This window comes from Aythya marila (genome assembly GCF_965140915.1).
Source record: "Aythya marila genome assembly, chromosome: 3".
Lineage (NCBI taxonomy): Eukaryota > Metazoa > Chordata > Aves > Anseriformes > Anatidae > Aythya > Aythya marila.
The window spans coordinates 16,431,871-16,450,946 of record NC_139044.1 but is presented as its reverse complement, the minus strand read 5'-3'; the positions used below and the strand labels follow the sequence as shown (position 1 = coordinate 16,450,946).

Sequence of the window (19,076 nt, the reverse complement as noted above, 5' to 3'; positions counted from 1 at the left end):
AGGGAAATCCAATGCCCTGTGCTACACAGGTTAGGCTGTTTGATCGCAGGTTTTTTGTTTTGGTTTGGTTATTTGCTTGGTTTTAGATTTAGACGTTTATTATTTGTAACTCAAAATTGTTAAGCTATATCATCAAAAAACTTGTGTGTTCATACTATTAATATATGCACAATAAAACAGATGGCAGGAAGCAAGATAACTGAGTGGCCACTGCACTTTTAAAAACCAGGAACATCTTGAACCCAAAGAAATCAGCAGAAGACGGTTCAGTCATCTTCAGACATGGCCCATTTCCCTTTTGTTTCTGGCTTTTTTATTTTATTTTATTTTATTTTATTTTATTTTATTTTATTTTATTTTATTTTATTTTATTTTATTTTTTGTACATTTTATTATTATACAGGGTCTATAGTATATCACATGAGAAAAAGATCTGAATTGGAGGTGCAGTCTGTTCAAATTGTTGGTTGGTTTCATGGGTTACATTTAGACTATTCCAGCAGCTATGATCTCACGTAAAGACTTACATCTAAATGAAGACATAATGCAAAAAAGTATCTTAAAATGTCATTTATTCAGAAATCTTACAGTTTCATCTCTTCTTTTCACTGCTTTGTCATTTAAGGAAAGTAGTAAAATGGTTTTAGCACCAGACTGTGAAATTCAAGGGACCGTAAATAATCACACATACCTTGCTGCTAAACAAGCTCTTCTAAAACTGGTACAAGGAAGCTGCATGTCTGCAGATGCAAAAAGCATGGTGGTTTCTCAGCCTAGCTACAGAACGATAAGCTAGTTAATGAACACTAACTTGTAATTTATTTCAATACTCTTGCTTAGCCCTTTAAGTATGCTGGACGTTGAGGAGGAAACTAATAAGCAGAAAACAGCATGGAAGATAAATACCCTTTAAAACTTTTAACAACCCCTTATACAGTCATTTTTCCCAGCCTGCACAAAATTTGTATATTAGGGTATTTGACACTTACCATTCTGCCAGATGAATTTTATTTATGTCAGAGTGACATCAGTCCTCATTAACATTTTGTCATGGTCATATTTATTTAACCCTTAGCCTTTCCTTGGTTACCTTATTTACAGTTCACATAATACACAGACATCTCATGCTGGAATTCTCCTTTTGGGGTCAAATTTTTAACAAGGTCAACATTGTATTCAGTCATGTCTATATTAGTATGATGAAATTATGTCTGTAAATTGTTCCACCTCACAATGTAACAACAGCTCATTATTATTAGATCAGTCCAGCACACTTTATCACCAAGGTAAGGCCCATAAAGCATTTAGCACTGCTTTAAGGTTACGTCTGATCATCTCACCTCTATAGGTGTAAAAGCAGTTCAAATCATCCTCAGAGAAAGGACATGCATTAATCAAGTGAAGCAGTGGAGTCTTCTTCCTACTTCCCACTAAGCTATTTGCATGCCAGTTATTTCACTTGATTTTGATAGAATCACTAGGTGTTTGCAGCAGCCGATATAAAAAGCAGTTTTTAAAAAACAGTTTTGTTTGTTTGTGTTTGTTTTTTTTTTTTTTTTTAATTTTATAAAAATAGCATACATGATACTCAGGACATTACCAAACATCAATACCTTGCAGGATGCAAGGCCTTCATTCTCCTGAGGGCACCAGTAGGCCTCAGAGGCCCATGGCCCTGCCTGTAGGCCCAGGAGCTTCACGTCTTCTTGGCCCTGGGTATCAAGTCCCTGCCTGAGCAGTGCTAGCTGACTCTGGGCCTGATCCATTCCCTTCTTTTTTTTTTTTTTTTTTAGGGTTGGTGCTGTGGTTACCAGTACCCTGTTTTGCCCACCCCATTCAGAGGCTGTAGGTCTGCATCCTGGTAAGCAAGGGCATAGCCTCTGCCAAGAGCACCCTCACTCTTCTCCCCAAGCCTGGCAGCTTCAAGAACTGTGTGATCCCTCACCTCAGGAATGACTCTTCCTTTCTATCTTTTTTTTTTTTTTTCCTGATGAATATAAATAACCAAGCGTTGATCTTTATTTTGCTGGTCTGTTGTGGTTGGTGTTCCAAGTTTCCTTCTGCTCCACCATTAACATGATCAGCAGTCCATTTCCCTTTCCTGTATCAGATGCCAAGAAGGTGCCATATAATTTGTTAAACCAAGTTGTGTTCTTCAAAGTTGCTTCAGTTTCAAAAATTTTGAGATACTATCTTGGAAAAAAGCCAAATCCGTGCCTTTTCCAATACACCTAGAATGGAAATTGTACAGAAGTACTTAGGGAGATAAAAAGTACTGTTGAAGGCAGTGTGGGTGTATTTGTGCATGCACTGGCAGGGGGAGAGGGAGGTGCTTCCCAAAGCACTGAAGACAAAGCACTTCTTTATATTAAGCTGAGCTTGGTGTAAAGTCTATGCTACAGCACTTTAACAATTCCCAATGGTTTTCTCTGCAAAAGAGAAATAATGATAAAAAATGATCAATATAATGATCAAAAAAAAAAAGGAGAAAGGACACAGAGAGAGGTTTATAGTAAGTTTTCAGTAATATCAATTACCTTTCAAAGCTTCCTACCAAAAAACTTTGAAGATTCATGTATTCATTACGCTAGACCCTACCCTGCTGAGACTGGTGGAAAAACAAGTAGAATTATATATCATACTAGAGAGAAACTGAAAATCCTGTCACAAAAGCCCCCTATGTGTTCATTTGCATGAATAGCTCTACAGGTATATGTGTGGATGGAGAAATAGGTAGTAGAAAACAGCAGGCTGAAGAGATGGAAAGTACGTGCCAAGTGGTAGCATGTGAAAGTCTCCCATGAACTAATAAGCTCCAGAGACTAGTAGTCCTGCTGAAACCACAAAAACTGATAAGCTCTGACCAACGAGTCTGCTGAATCTGTCCAAATCCACTAGCATCAGCAATGGATTGTATAACCCAGACCACATCCAAGAAGGCTGCTATTTGCAAGACTACAAAATTATCTATGTAAAATACACACACATGCACACACGCTGAAGTGAAAGACCTTGAGGGACTTCCTGAACAGCTACCTCAAACCACTGGTACACCAATACACGCCTCTGCTAGTCTCCCAAGTCTTGTACCAACTAGGTAGCTGTGAATGTGCGTGTGTGTGAACAGTGTGAACGTAACGTGTCATGAGTACCTCCTGTGGTATCAAAGTGCAGAGCTACCCTGCTTTAGGGAGGGTACTTGACATTGGATACAGAATTTCTACAGTAGGGACTTGTATATATTTCCAATGTTGTATTTCTTAAGTAGCCATCACCGTAAGTGCAGGAATGCCCAGATCCAGACACTGGGACATCACAGACACAGAGAAACTCTATCACCGTATGGGACAAATTAAAGAGCTGCAACTCAAAGTATTGATTTTCTCAAAGTTGCACACTCCAGGCCCCTTGTTCAAGCTTCTGGACCACGTGGTCCTTGAACTGGAGCATGTCACATATGAAGAAAGGCTGAGAGAGCTAGCACTGCTTAGCCGAAGGAATGGAAGGCCTGGGGGAAACTTATTAATGCTGGTTTAAATATTAATACCTGAAGGGAGGGTGCGGAGAGGACAGAGTCAGGCTCTTCACAGGGGACAGGAGGCAATGGACACAAACTAAAACACAGGAGGTTTCCTCTGAAATCAGGAGGAACTTCTGTACTGTGTTGGTGAACAAGCACTGGCACAGGTTGCCCAGAGAGCTGTGGAGTCTCCCTAATGGAGATATTCAAAAGCTGGTTCTGGCTAACCTGCCAGTATACTGCAGGTTATACTGTATGTAGCACATTGCACTTGGAAGTTCTTCATGGCCTGCATACTTTGGAATCCCCTATGGTGTTCTCAGGAAGCTAAATGTCTTTCTACTTAAGTTTGAGATGTGTGTAGCTGAGGACACATCAGATTGTTTTGGAGGCAATACATTAAATAGAAATTATGCACTGAAATTAAACAGAGATGATTCCTTTGGAATAAGTATGCTTTTAAAATACTTTGGTATTTCTGGGGTTTGCCTGACCTCTTGTGGTCAGGTCCCTACCTTGCAGTTCCGAAGTTAGCTAGGTGGTAGCGCACCTGAGACATTTTTTGAAGGCTACAGCTGTGCTGAACAGAAGACATTTTGGTTTGCAATCTTAAACGGCAACTTTAGTGAAAGAAAGAGCTAATCTAAAAGACATTTAGTGACATTCTTTTCTTCTGAATGTATGCAGATAAAAATAACTTCTTATTTTGCTCTGTAGTATTATAGACTAAGCACACTATTTAAGATGACATGGATTGTATTCTAACACATCAAAAATTTGCTTTTAAGGGACAGTCTCACCACTGAACATGAAAAAAACAAAAACACATACATACAAAACAACAACAACAAAACAAACAAACAAACAAACAAAAACATGGGAAGAGCACCAGATAGAAGACATCTAAGAGAAGACATCCCAAAAACCCTCATGCTGTAAAAAACAAACAGGTAACTCCATCTCCTCTGCAGAGCACCTGATGCTCTTACTTTTGAGGTAATTTTACTTCGGCATACTGCACATCTGCCAGTTTTCTGGTAGTAAATGCAGCTAAAGTACCATCTTAAATTAGGGGACATTTCTTCTCAGAAGGAGCAGTCAGGCATTGGGACAGGCCCAGGGAGGTGATGTAATCACTGTCCCTGGGGGTGTTCAAGGAAAGGTTGGACGTGGTGCTTAGGGACATGGTTTATTGGGTGACAATGGTGGTGTTATAAATGAAGTCTCAACTCAATCCGAATTTAGTAATATTTATAAAAGACAAGTAGACAGCGCTGGGTACGTGGGGAGTCTATGCTCTACCAGCATGCACACATAAACATCGAACCTTCTAAATATACAGAACATTGCTTTAACATACTAAACCCGAGTACGCCTATACATATGTACAATCAGAAAAGGTAACAAACAATCCTTTAAGTCTATTACTATTAATGTCCACGACTGACTAGGGGAGCATAGTTGGAGTTGGTAATCCTGGCTGAAGTGCTCCCATATCTTCCATGACTTATAACAGTCTCCATTTCCCATTCCTTTTTCTTGATTACAAACACCGGAGAATTCCAGGGCTAGTCGTGGGAACAGTATGTCTCGCTTTAAGTTGTCAAGCAACTCGGCCTTCGGGCCTTATGTATCCTATTCTTCCCAGATTGAAGAAAAACATATCCATTTCCTTTTCAAGGCCAATAGGGCCTAGGTCAAAAGGCACGTCCAGGTCATCTGTAGCAGCGGAGGGGCCCATGGCGTAGCAGTCGGATCAGTAAACGAGCCCACAGCTCCCTCACTGTCTGGCAAACCACATGTTTCTGACTGTGGTCCCACATGGACTTTCTGTACAAGCTTCTTTGAGCGGTTTGCTGAGTTTGGCTGAACCTATCTCCATGAGACGATCAATGTCCCTGTTCTTGTCCTGGTCACTGTTCTGCTAGCCTGTTCCTTTTCATTCCTTTTTTCTACTTCTTTATTGATGACATAACTTCATTATATCGTGTTGCCTTTTTTATCTTGAGGACAGGCTCCCCTCTTACACCCTTCTCCCCACAGCAGTCCTTTTCAAAAACAACTTTTCAATGGTCAAACAACTTTGCTCAGCAACAGCAAACACCCAGAAACTTCTGTGCCTTAATGGCTGGAGAACAAGCAACCCGAGACTGCATGGCATCTCCTGAATCACCCTTCTTTGTTCCCTCTAAACTCTTTTACATTCCTGATGGCCTCAATCGTTAACAGTCTGATGTTACCATCAACCACGGGGCTTGCCAGCCCCCATGGCCACACTCCCACATCTCCTCCTTCTTTATTAATATCAACCATCTTCTTGACACAAATTATTACTCCATTTATCACAGTGGTAGGGGAATGGTTGGACCAAATGGTCTTGGAGGTGGTCTGAATTTTTGGGTTGACCTGTGTGGTGCCAGGAGCTGGACTCAGTGATCCTTGTGGTTCCCTTCCAACTCGGGATATTCTGTGATTCTGTGTGTTTTATGACTTTAATGAATCTGTTATTCTATGATCTTTCAGCAGGGCAGCAGGGCTGGCAGCTGACCCAAGTTTCTGCTCTGGCCACAGCCAGCATCCTTCCCACAGCATTAATGCTCTTGTCTTCTGCAGCAAAGGCTGGAAGAAAATCCCTATTGCAGGTGCACAGCTTCCCTGCGATGTGTATATATATATGTGTGTGTGCGTGTTTTTTTGTTTGTCTGTTTTGTGGGAAGGATCCTCCCAGCTGTACATCAATCACAACAATCGCCACTGACTGCCTGGCTCCGCTGTAGGCAAGGCACAAGGTTTAAAGATAAACTCGCTTTGCCCTGAGGCGCAGCACCTGAGGCCGTGCCCGCCATACCACCACACACCAGCCCCCACAAGGGCTCCCAAAATGGCGGGTCCCGCGCGCGGGACGGAGGGGGCGGAGCCTCCGGGTGGTGGGCGGGGCGCGCGGCGGCCGTCTTGGCGCGCGCGGGCGCTGTTGGCGCGCTGTCGGCGGGCAGCGCTTCCCGGCCGGCCATGTCGCGACAGAGCACCCTGCTCAGCTTCTTCCCCAGGGCGCGGGCGGCGGCGCCGCCACCGGCAGCGACACCGGCAGCGGGCGGCGTGGAGACGCGGCGCCGCGCTGCACGGGAGCAGGAGCAGGAGGGGGATGGCCGCCAGGCCGCCGCCGTCCCCCCGCGCCCCACGGCCGAGAAGGGGCGGCGGCACGGGGCGGCCGCGGGGTGAGCGGGGGTGAGGTGGGGTAGGGTGGGGTGGGGGGCACGGAGGGGCCGGGGAGGGGATGGGGGCGCTGCTGGGGCCCGGCCTGCTTGGGGTCAGCACCGTCGGTGCCTCAGGTGCTGGCTGGGAGGGGGTCGGTGTAGGGTCCTGGGGGGGAGGAGGTGGGAGCCGCATCAGGGAGGCAAAAGAAAAGGCCAAAATCTGCAAAGGAGAAAAGTGGTTTAAGGAGAGGTCTGAATACTGTTGTTTTTATGGGCCGTGTGATGCAGGTCACGCCGCTCAGGAGCTTTCCAAGACCTCCAGCTGCTCAGAAGCAGCGTGCTGTTACCTTCATAAGAGCTGTTCAAAATGCTAAATGCTGATTAACCCCTGCACCTGTTGTCCTTGTAGCCCCTCCTGTGATTATTCGCCCGGTGACTTAGTCTGGGCCAAGATGGAAGGTTACCCGTGGTGGCCGTGTCTCATATACAACCATCCCACCGAGGGGACCATCCTCCGGGGGAAGGGGAAATCCGCCCGGATCCACGTGCAGTTCTTTGATGACAGTCCCACAAGGGGCTGGGTCAGCGTGAAATACCTGAGGCCATATAAAGGTAAGGGATGGAAATAAATGTTTTCGAAATGAAGATATGCCCCGTGTTTTGGAAGAATATAGTGTTCTTCATAGAAAACGAGTAGCAAAACCAAGATTAGGCATGTTCTGCACTTTGTAAGTGTAGAGAAAACAAATTTTTGTGGGTTTCAGGTGTGTTTATGGTTATACTGTTCTTTAAATATAAAACACTCTGCCCTCTTGTTTGTTGGATGACAATGCAAACTTGAAGTTTGCTTAGGTCATAGAGTTTTGGTTTTTTTTTCTTATGCCATGCATATAAAGAATATCAAAGATAAATCCCTGAAATATGTTAGGACTGTCAAACCTAAATTTTAAGCAGAGATTTGGGAATTGCAGCTTGATTAGAATAAAAAGATCAGGCACAAGATGTAGGTCAGGTGGCTAAAATTATTTCTTTTTTGATGTTATTTCTTGTAAGCCTTGAAATACAGCTTTGTTAAAATGTTAACTTGAGAATTCAGTGTTAGGGTGGTGCTAGTAGCTGCAGAGCAGGATTGGCGCTTGTCATCTTGAAGAAATGACTTAGCCAACTGATGTAAAAATCATACGTAATAAAAATTAAATCAGAATTTTGCATAATAAACCTGTTCTTAGTAATTATGATCGTTATATAATGATTTATAATGTTACTGTGGCTGAAAACTGTAAGTCATTTGCTGTAAACAGTCATACCGCGATTCTGTAAATTGTTATTGTGTAAGCCAAACGAGTACTTCGGGTGTAATATGGTATTTTTGGTAGACTGTAGGACTTGATTATTTCACCAATGAAACAACTTTGATTTCAAAAGGTTCTTTTTTTTAAAAAAAGCCAATTCCATCTTGTGTGATCATGTAGTCATCTTTTGTTTACACTGAAGTGTATTGCAATTAAGCCAAAATCATTTTTAAATTAAAATGGTACTGTTATTACTGTAGGCATCTGAAGGTATTCTAAAAGAATCAAGTATATTCTTAACAGCTTATAGTTACGCTTAAAAGCAAATACAGGTGAGGGAAAACTGAGCTGTTTATCAACAGAAGAATAAGATGTATGAAAGAAGCCCAAGCACAGAGATGCTGGCGTGCCTACAAGAAAGGTGACTAAGACAGAACAGAGTAAGATATTTAAAATGCATGCTTTGCTTTTAAATTGAGATTAAAAAGCTGCATTTTAATTTAATTAAGAGTGCTGGAGTCTTATTGGTTAAGAAAGTGGAAAGATTTCTTATTGTTTTTATTGCTTGCAACTGTGAATAAATATAGATACCGCAGGGCTAGGCTTTTTAACAGTTGGGCTTGCGAGAAATAGTGTTTTATGTACAGATTGGTTAAATGAATATGAGGTTGTTGCAGACTTCAGTATGCAGTTAAATTATATGATGAGATCTGCTCCTGTCACTGTTCAGTTGTCATTATTGATGCAAAATATTTCTAGGTTTTCTCACTGCATTTGCAAAAGAAAAAATTGAGATCCAGTTTGTTTGTGTGTGGCATGTATGTTGTAGAAGGAGCTGCTTTTAACTCCATCCTTAGCTACTGTGAGCTCAAATATATTAATGTGAGGAAGAAATCTGTTTGGCTTATATTTGAGATAACAGTGGACAAAAGGCAGTGTATTTGTACAAGTGCAGCTAACTTGGAGCTGAATCTTCAGTTTATAGCAGCCTTTGAAGTTATTCACGAGAACATGTTGACATCTAAACTTACAAAGCAGAAAAAAAAAAATATTCTTCCCCATCTATAGCGTACTCCTCTCTTCTTTCTATCCCCAAGCTTAATGTACATAGTACATTATAAATACAGTTTACTTCTTGAGCATGGCGTTAAGATGAATCCCAGCTTCTCTGGGATTCCTTTCTAAAAACCAGTCTAGGTTGGCTGCCTTTGTTTTTGTCTTTGTTTATAGGTAGTTGTGTCCTACAAAGGAAGAGGGAACCGTGGCGCTAAAGGGATGTGAGAGAAAGAGAATATATATGTTATAATGTATACCTAATATGTATTATAGTGTATGTTTAATATATATAATGGTTTGAATATATTTAAAAGTGAAGGATGAACACTAACTAAAGGACTGGTTAAATGCTAGACCAACTTCAGTGTCTGACATGTTGCTGTTTTGTAGGTTCATCAGATGGCGAGACACAGAAGGGAGGTATGTTTTATAGCACAAAACCCGAAATTAAAAAAGCCATGGAGCTGGCTGACAGCGCAATGAGTAAAGATAAAACTAAGCGACTTGAGCTGGCAGTATGCAGCGAGCCTTCGGACACTGAAGAGGAGGAGGAGGAGGAAATGGAGGTAAATTATTTCTTACTTGCTGTTGTTTTTAGAAATAATACTTTATCTTAGAATCTGTCTCTTGGAGCTAAGCAAGGAATATCCTACTACTTTGTAGTTCAGTTGCCACTATCTGCTCTTTAATTATGCATGCATATGTACCCCAGTGTCTTTTTTTGCACTGCCTCTGTGCTGTTAGATTATATGCTGGTGTCTCACCTTTTCTAGTAGGAAAGAAAAGTCTAGTATTTCTTTAGTTTTCCCTAACCTCAGATAAGTTACATAATTTTAAAGTATATCATCTCTGCTCATTGATCTCTCCCAAGTTAGCCCTGGTTACCTACCCACTTTCCGGCTCAAAATACTTTTCATCTGCTGCATCTCTATTTGTCTTCTCTACTCTTGATGTTCCAAGTTCTCATAAATTCAATCTGAAATTCTCCTTTGCCATAATGCAGAAATTCATGCTTTTTGAGTGCTTATTTTAAGGCATTAAATTGGATTTTGGAGCCTGTGGAGCTGCACCAAAGTGCAAATTCTTATATTGTTAATGCCAGTTTGTTAGTGGGGCAGCTAAAAGGAGATCTTTTATTGTGTTGTGTTCACATTCTTTTGTGAATAATCCAAATACTATTTGAGTACTGCCATGTGCATTGGAACAAACTTCTTTGGAAAGGAATGGTATGACGAAAGAGCTGATGTGGTAGTGGTTTTCCTTACCTCCTCTGCCAACATGACCTGTTTATTCTTTCTACCAATAATACTTCTGACACAGGTCAGGTCAGTAGGAACAAAATCACACCACCGTTAGCTGATGGTGATGTTTCTTTGTGCTAAATTTCATATACCATACACCTCTTATCCCGTTAGAATGGCTTCTTAATCAGGATCACTAATGTAACGTTATGAAGTAGTAAGGAATACAAAGGAGAGTAATTATGCCACAGGCAGCCAGCTGTTCATTATCCAGTGGGAGGGGAAAAAAAAGTCCGTGAGTATAAACTGAATTGGCTGTGACTCCCCTGTCTTCTGCTTCAAGCATCATAGCTACTGCATTATCCTGCATTTCTAAGCTTCTTTTTGCAGATATGATATTTTACTTTGTAGCCAGAATTTTTAATAGGCTAAATAATTTATTTTACAGCAATCAAATGAAAGTGCATCAGGTGACAGCGATGACCCGAACAGTGAGGAGGATGTGAAGGGCAACAAGCGGTTAAAGAGCAAGGGAAGTGCCACAAAAGCCAAAAGAAGAAGGGTGTTGGATTCTGACAGTGATCATGACGGTTCCGATGTGGAGTTCAAGCCTGATGTGAAAGAAGCAGCAAGCAGCGAGGAAGCTAGTAGCGGGGTGGATGAAAACGAATCTACTGACGCAGAGACCGATGAAGAGAGCATTGCGGAAAGTCCCGTAAAAGTCTCCTCTAAACGAAAGAGAAGAGACGTGAGCAAGCCTTCTAAAAGGAGCAGCTTAGAAAATGGGCGCCCTGAAGCACCCAAAAGAGCAGCAACGGTTTCCTTGGAGGCCAAGTCTAAGCTGACATCGTTTGCAGCACCTGATAATTTTGAGTCTCAAGCAAATGCTTGCAGTGGAGGAACTGGTGGTTTTGCAGCATGGGAACATGAGAAACTTGACTGGCTTCAGGAAGGGAAGAAGAAAGATGCACACAGGAGGCGACAGAATGACCCTGATTATGACCCATGTACTCTGTATGTTCCTGAAGACTATCTCAACAAATGTACCCCAGGGATGCGGAGATGGTGGCAGCTGAAAAGTCAAAACTTCGATGCAGTGATTTTCTACAAAGTTGGAAAGTTCTACGAGCTGTATCACATGGATGCAGTCACTGGTGTGAATGAGTTGGGCCTGATATTTATGAAAGGCTCTTGGGCTCATTCGGGTTTTCCAGAAACTGCGTTTGGCAGGTTCTCTGACGTTCTAGTGCAGAAGGGCTACAAGATAGCCCGTGTTGAGCAAACAGAAACTCCTGAAATGATGGAAGTGCGCTGCAAGTCAATGGCCCACCCAACAAAGTTTGACAGGGTCGTGCGTCGAGAAATCTGCAGAATCATTACCAAAGGCACTCAGACCTACAGCATTCTGGATTGTGATCCATCGGAGAACCATAACAAATACCTGCTGTGTGTTAAGGAGAAAGAAGACTCTTCCGGACAGCGTGTTTATGGGGTCTGCTTTGTTGACACATCAGTTGGAAAGTTTTACGTAGGCCAGTTCTCAGATGACCGGCACTGTTCAAGGTTTAGGACTTTAGTAGCACATTACACTCCCGTGCAGGTACTGTTTGAGAAGGGGAACCTGTCTGTGGACACACAGAAAATACTGAAAGGCTCACTTGTGTGTTGCATTCAGGAAGGGCTGCTCCCTGGCTCCCAGTTCTGGAACGCATCTAAAACACTAAAAGTTCTTCTTGAAGAAGAGTATTTCAAGGAGAAACAGAACTCTGAAAATGGGTGTTCTCTGCCCTCCGTGATCAAGTCTCTGACTTCAGAGACTGACTCTCTGGGATTAACTCCTGGTGAAAACAGTGAATTAGCCTTGTCAGCTCTTGGGGGGTGTGTCTTCTATCTGAAAAAATGTCTGATTGATCAGGAGCTGCTATCGCTGGCAAACTTTGAGGAGTACATCCCTGTGGATATCGATACCGCAAAAACAGTGAGTTCCAGTAGCTTCTTTGCCAAAACTGACCGGCGGATGGTGCTGGACGGAGTCACCCTAATGAACTTGGAAGTTCTGCGGAATGGAACCAACGGAACCACAGAAGGAACTCTGCTGGAAAGGATCGATTCCTGCTGTACGCCCTTTGGGAAGCGGCTCCTGAAACAGTGGCTCTGTGCTCCGCTCTGTAACCCCAAATCCATCAATGATCGTTTAGATGCTGTCGAGGACCTTCTGGCAGTGCCAGATAAAATGTCTGAAGTTAGCGAGCACCTGAAGAAACTTCCTGACCTGGAAAGGCTGCTCAGCAAAATTCACAGTATTGGATCACCGCTGAAAAGTCAGAACCATCCTGACAGCAGGGCCATCTTTTATGAAGAAATCAAATACAGCAAGAAAAAAATTGCTGACTTTTTGTCTGCACTTGAAGGGTTTAAAGTAATGAATGAAATTGTCGATGTCATGGAAGAAATTGCTGCTGACTTCAAATCTAAAGTACTTAAGCAGTTAGTCACACGCAAAGCCAAAAATCCAGATGGACGCTTTCCAGACTTGAGCGCGGAGCTTAAAAGGTGGGATACGGCTTTTGATCACAACCAGGCTCGAAAGACAGGAGTGATCACTCCAAAGGCTGGTTTTGACCCCGATTATGACAAAGCACTGCAGGATATTAAAGCTGTTGAGGAAGATCTCCACGCATACCTAGATAAGCAGCGCAAGCTGCTTGGCTTCAAATCTGTGCTGTACTGGGGGGCCGGCAAAAATCGGTACCAGATGGAAATACCAGAAAGCGTGATATCACGTAATCTACCTGAAGAATATGAGCTGAAGTCAACCAGGAAGGGGTATAAACGTTACTGGACCAAAGAGATTGAGAAGATGCTGGCTGCCATGGTGAATGCTGAGGAGCGGAGAGATGCGGCGCTGAAGGACTGCATGAGGCGCCTGTTCTACAACTTTGATAAAAACAGCAAGGACTGGCAGGCAGCTGTGGAGTGCATCGCCGTGTTAGGTAAGAGGATTTTTTTTTTTTTTTAGTTTTATCATATAGCAAAAATGATCTTTCATAGTAACTGATGAAATCTGACCAGGATAAGCAAAAGAAGGCCCGCAGCCAGCCCTTGATTTGGTTTAAAAGCTGTGGCTGTGATAACAGCATTAATAGGTAACAGTTGCAGCTCGCTTCCTTCCTGTCAGTAAAGGCAGAACTGATGGGTTGCTGGGTCTTGCCATGTGCAAGCTCTTTCTTCATTCCTGTTGTGTGATTGTAGGTGTGCATTTTTCACAGCTTGGTGTGGCGTTTTTGGTCTCACACTGCAACTAGGACTCTCATGGATCGATGAGTACCTTCCTATTAAATGAAGACAGTGCAGATGGAGGTACAGAAACCTAGCCTGATAGTCACTGTTCAAGCAGACTGCTTTATTAGCAGCCTTGAAAGATAAAATAAAAGGTGGTGGTTTTCAGTACCTTGACAAAGGTAGCCTAATAGGAAGACTTCCCCAAACTTTCCTTAAAGTCTGGGGTGGAACAGTCTCCTGTATTATCTTCTTAGAGAAGAGGATTCTCTTCTCAGCCCTAAGAAGATGTCTCCAGGGGAAAATGAAAAGCATCTCAGATGCCACTGCAGCAGAAAAGGGAGGACAGGCAGACCGTGAGGACAGCTGTCTAGGAACCAGTTCTGAGTGGGTTGGGAGAGCTGGGAAACACATTAGCTACACGATGGCACTAGCACCAGTACTGAAAAGTCAAAGGAGACTGAGCTTTCAGGCTCATCTGTTTAAAAGTTGTAATGTGTGTAAAGAAAGTCTCTAAAAATCACATAACATGGTGTTACTTTGTAGGCAGCCAGTGTTTGGAACCTTAGAGTTAGGCTAATTGAGGGGGATTGTGCTGCTTTCTGCTAGGCCATCAGAATTTTAATCTTTATTGATTCTTTAATGATTAATCTTTAATTGATTCTGACAAGTTTTAAGCAGTATTATGGTTCTTAACTTACTGTCATGGAAGTTGGTTTCCTCCTCACGTACCTTGTTCCAAATCAAAAAACAATTCTAGAAAAATAATATTTATACATGTATATAAAAAATAAGCTAAGTGAAATGATTCAAATGTTAAAGACTTTAAAAACTAGAGGGGGTATTTTTAATCTGACATCAGCAGAAATCTTGAAGGAGTGAGGAAAGACCTTGTGAATATCCCACCTTTTAATTGCTCTTCAGGAGCACTTCCTGGGTGTTGCCTTTAACAGGAAAATGGGAAAAAATGTTTCCAAAAATGCTGTTCAATGCGTAAATGCACTCCAGTGAATGGATAAAGAAAGATAAAGCATGACTTACTGGAATTTCTCTTAATCTTATAGATGTCTTGATGTCCCTTGCTAACTACAGTCAAGATGGTGATGGACCTTTGTGCCGACCTGTAATTCTACTGCCTGTGGATAGCGCTCCTCCCTTCCTGGAACTTAAAAATTCACGCCATCCATGCATTACAAAAACCTTCTTTGGGGACGATTTTATTCCTAATGACATCATGATAGGCAGCAAAGATGAAGACAGTGGTAGCGAAGCTTCCTGTGTATTAGTAACTGGCCCAAATATGGGTGGCAAATCGACACTCATGAGACAGGTGATTGTCCATCTACATAAAATTGAATGTTCCAGAGTACCTGTGCGTTTTACATGAAGGAATTACATGATTTACTTGTTCATAAAAGCCAAAGGAGGTCCCAAGGCTGGCCTGCAGGACTTGCAGTACAATACAGCAATTATACTCTAAAGACAAAGTATAATTGTGGTTGAAAATGCCCATGCTTAGGTTGTAGATTTGCTAGTTATACTGACTTTACAACTCTTGTGAGAGATGGCTGGAAAAAGTGAAAGCATCTTTTATCGCTTTCAGGTGGCATTATCCAGGACTTGGCATCATCTGGCAAAAGATACTTCAAATTGAACAAGATTAAAATAGAGGTCATAGGCAACTGGGAAAGCAGCAGGGAATTTGCTTTATAAACACCATTTACTGTGATAATTTATGGTTTGAAGGTTTTCAGAGTAGTTTTGTCCTAGTTGAGATTATAATGCTATAATCTGCAGGTTTTAAAGCAGTAGCAAGTCTTGTGTCCCCTAGTGTTTGTTTCAGGGGAAACATGGTTTCATTCTTTGTTCTCTGTGTGGAACTGAAACTCCAAAGACTTAACAAATATTAAACCATTTTAATTTTTATTTTGCAGGCTGGTCTCCTGGTTATAATGGCTCAGCTGGGATGCTATGTACCTGCTGAAGTCTGCAGGCTTACACCAATTGACAGAGTATTTACAAGACTCGGTGCCTCAGACAGAATTATGTCAGGTGAGTTTCTGCAATCCAGCTGTTCAAGGGATTTTACCACAGGATGAGTTTTCTAGTAAATTTGGATGCTCTCTTTGTGCTTTGAGTGTGTGGCAGGTTGGAAGGGGACAGTGTCTCATGTTCCCATGGAGAGCTGGGTGACTAATTCTGTGTCTCCCATTGTTCAATTCTAGGAATGCTTGATTTGGTTGTTAAGCTTGTTCTACATTATTTTTGACAGACATTAACAATCATTTGTTATAGACTTTAATATTAAAAAAGCCTACCAAATCTGAGGAATATCTTTTGGGATGTTACACAGTTAATATTCTACTTATGCAGGCATCTTTTTCTAAATGCTCTGCAAAAGGAAGTGTTGTTAGGTTATCTGTGGTGGAAAGGTTGTTCTGCTATCTTCCCTCAAGGACTAGAGGTCCTTTGTTTCAATCAGGATGTGTTCATTAATGCTGAAATCCAATTTCTTCAGATGATGGAGACAGGCAGGCTTTCTTTTTGGAAGCAGTAATTGTCAGTTCTTAGAATATTTAAATTCTTGGATGGAGAGGAGGATAGAAGTTGGGGATGACACAACTGGAAAGGGAAGTCTGCCTGGGGTGGTATGCCAAATGTCATGGGGCTTGAAAAATGTTTATTTTTATCAGGTAATATCTGTGGTATCACAATTCATTTAAGGTGCAAATTTTTTCTGTGAGCTTTGTGCTGTAAGATGTGGGTCAGTGAATATGAGAGTATTTAAATTGTTTCAAAAACTTAAGCCCATGTGTTGTTGCACATCAGAAACTTGGAAATGAATCATTCCATGTGAGTTCTTGATGTAAAAAAAAAAAAAAAAAAGAAATAAAAAAATCACACATACATCAGGCCTGTGTCTTGTGCACTTAAGAAGGAGGAAAAGAATCTTGTCTTGTTTCCTTTGTGGCTTTTTTTCATATAGCTAATATATCTGACCACTGCTGTTAATACTGGACAGATGAGGTGTACCTGTGTTCTTTAGCAACCAAAACCTGCTTTTTTTTCCCGGCAAATGGGTACCCATCATTTTCATGCTGGAAAAAAATGCTTTATGTTTTTGTTAATGTTTAGTTTGCTAAGTTTCATTTTGGCTTGACTAAGATACCAGTGCAGATTCAATGAGGTTTTAGCTGTGTTTTTCATCTCTTCGATGACTTGTATCTATTTTGTTATTGTTTCTTTTAAAGGTGAAAGTACCTTCTTTGTTGAACTAAGCGAGACTTCAAGCATTCTCCAGCATGCAACAGAGCACTCCCTTGTTCTTGTGGATGAACTTGGTATTTAGTCTGTTTTGTAATAGAAATTGTCTAAAATGTAAAGACCAGCTGTGAGGCTGTTGGGCTAAATCAGAATTCAAGTATATAGTTTTATCATAATGCTAATAATTTTTAACTAGTCAGTATCTATGTAACTGGCTCTTAAAAACATGAATTTCTTGGGTGCCCTGGGCATTAACACAACACCTTTTATTTCCCAATCCATATTAACCTATTTCTAGTTGAGCTTTCCTGCATGCCTTTGCATGATTACTTGCAGAAAACCTTGAGCAAGTCAGTGTCATGTTTCAGAGCAGAAATGTCTCTTCCTGCAGTGCAGAAGAGATTGAGATTGTTATGGAGCGTATACTCCAGTGAGCTCACCCTGCCCGTGCCTCTTATTCCTCACTGCTGTTTTGGTTTTCTCCCCTCCATGCTGTTTGCCATGGACCAGTTTGTAATGTTTGTCAATGAAAACTTAGAACTTTCTTTAGAATGTCATCTTTTCTTTTATTGCTCAGTCTTAACGCTTAATAGGGGTGTCTTCTGTAGCAGGTAAACTACGGATGCTTTACTTTGCCACTTCTGTTCCTGAGTATACCAAAGCTTTTCAATTTCATCTCCAGGTAGAGGCACGGCTACTTTTGACGGAACAGCTATAGCAAGTGCAGTTGTTAGAGAACTCGCAGAGAAAATCAGGTGTCGAACCCTGTTCTCCACACACTACCACTCCCTAGTAGAGGATTATTCACAGAACGTTGCTGTGCGGCTTGGTCACATGGTAAGTACAATAAACTGTGATACACAAATCTTCCTCGTGGCTGGCGGATCTTATGCTGTTCATGATTTTCTACAGCTGCTCAGAGTCACAGAGGTGTCCTGAGAACAGGTAGTGATGTTTCATGCATTTATTAGTCTTGTAAGTATTACATACACTAACTTGTGGTAACAAAATCTTTCTAGGCATGTATGGTTGAAAATGAGAGTGAAGATCCAAGCCAGGAAACTATTACATTCCTGTATAAATTCATCGAAGGAGCGTGTCCAAAAAGCTATGGCTTCAATGCAGCAAGACTTGCTGATATTCCGGAGGAAGTTATTCAGAAGGGGCACAGAAAAGCAAAAGAGTTTGAAAAAACAATGATATCACTGAGACTGTTTAGGTAAGGCCTTGGTTCTCCATTTCTAAGTTACACGTTGCTTACTAGGCAGACATCTTAAACTTTGGGCAGCTGCTTCCGCTTTGCTTACAATTTCAGTCTTTCAGCAGAGGGGGAAGGAAAAACTATTTTTATGAATGCCAAAGGTACTTCACAAGCATTGAGGGAGGGATGTAAGAAACCCTGGCTGGGAGATAGCCGATATGATGAGTAATGCAGTATTTTGAGGCTGGGTCATGTACTAGTCTGCAGGGCTAAGAGCTTGATTTGCATAGGTGCTAGGCTGGATGTGACCTGAGTCGAACTGAGGGAATGCATGAATAAGTCCTTGCTGACAGCTGCTGGGTGGGTACTGGGGGAAATCAGTCGTGCAGGAACCATGGTTGCAGCGCCTCTGCAATAAGGCACTGAAGGCTGACAGCAGCCTTTATACTACGGGGGAAAAAAAAGTCATGTGTCTTCTAAAGCTGTGCAAGTAAGAGGAAGCTTATATTCCTGACCCTTGGTGGCCGTGTTCAGTAACAAGGACTTTATTTTCTTTAGGTATCTGTGCCTGGTGGTAGATGATGCAACAAGTGATGCAAATGCAGTTCAGAAACTTATCACTATGATCAATCAGCTTTAAGAACAAAAATGCTTTTGTACTGGCAGTTTCTCAAAAAGGTGGTATCAGACAACGTTATGATCTAATAAACTTTATTTTTTAAAAATGACCATTTTTCCATTGTCTTTCCTAGGAAATTAAACCCTTTAATTCTTACCTACCCTCTACATAATGGTTATTGAGTACTCCACAATATATTAAGTCTAGATGTTATGGTACATGCATACACTTTCAGGCTGTTGATTACCCACTGTCACCAATACACATAAATGGAAAAAAGCTATGAAACGGTATAGGGCTGTATATATACTTGTCTCAGCTTCATTAGAGCAGGAACTTGCTGTGATTTCCAGCAGGTTATGTAAAGTAATGTCCAGACTGTTCAAAAAAAACTATGAACAGAGTAAAAT

At 41.7% G+C, this 19,076-nt stretch overlaps 1 protein-coding gene across 1 annotated transcript; it reads left to right on the top strand.

The window, feature by feature from the left end:
- The first annotated feature begins 6,507 nt into the window (after positions 1-6,507).
- Positions 6,508-18,775, top strand: MSH6 (mutS homolog 6). Its single transcript, XM_082757470.1, has 10 exons — positions 6,508-6,735; positions 7,124-7,326; positions 9,453-9,628; positions 10,752-13,296; positions 14,647-14,912; positions 15,517-15,634; positions 16,834-16,923; positions 17,529-17,683; positions 17,866-18,065; positions 18,606-18,775. The coding sequence occupies exons 1-10, from the start codon at positions 6,530-6,532 to the stop codon at positions 18,685-18,687; spliced, it is 4,041 nt and encodes a 1,346-aa protein (XP_082613596.1). The 5' UTR covers positions 6,508-6,529; the 3' UTR covers positions 18,688-18,775.
- Positions 18,776-19,076: the final 301 nt, after the last annotated feature.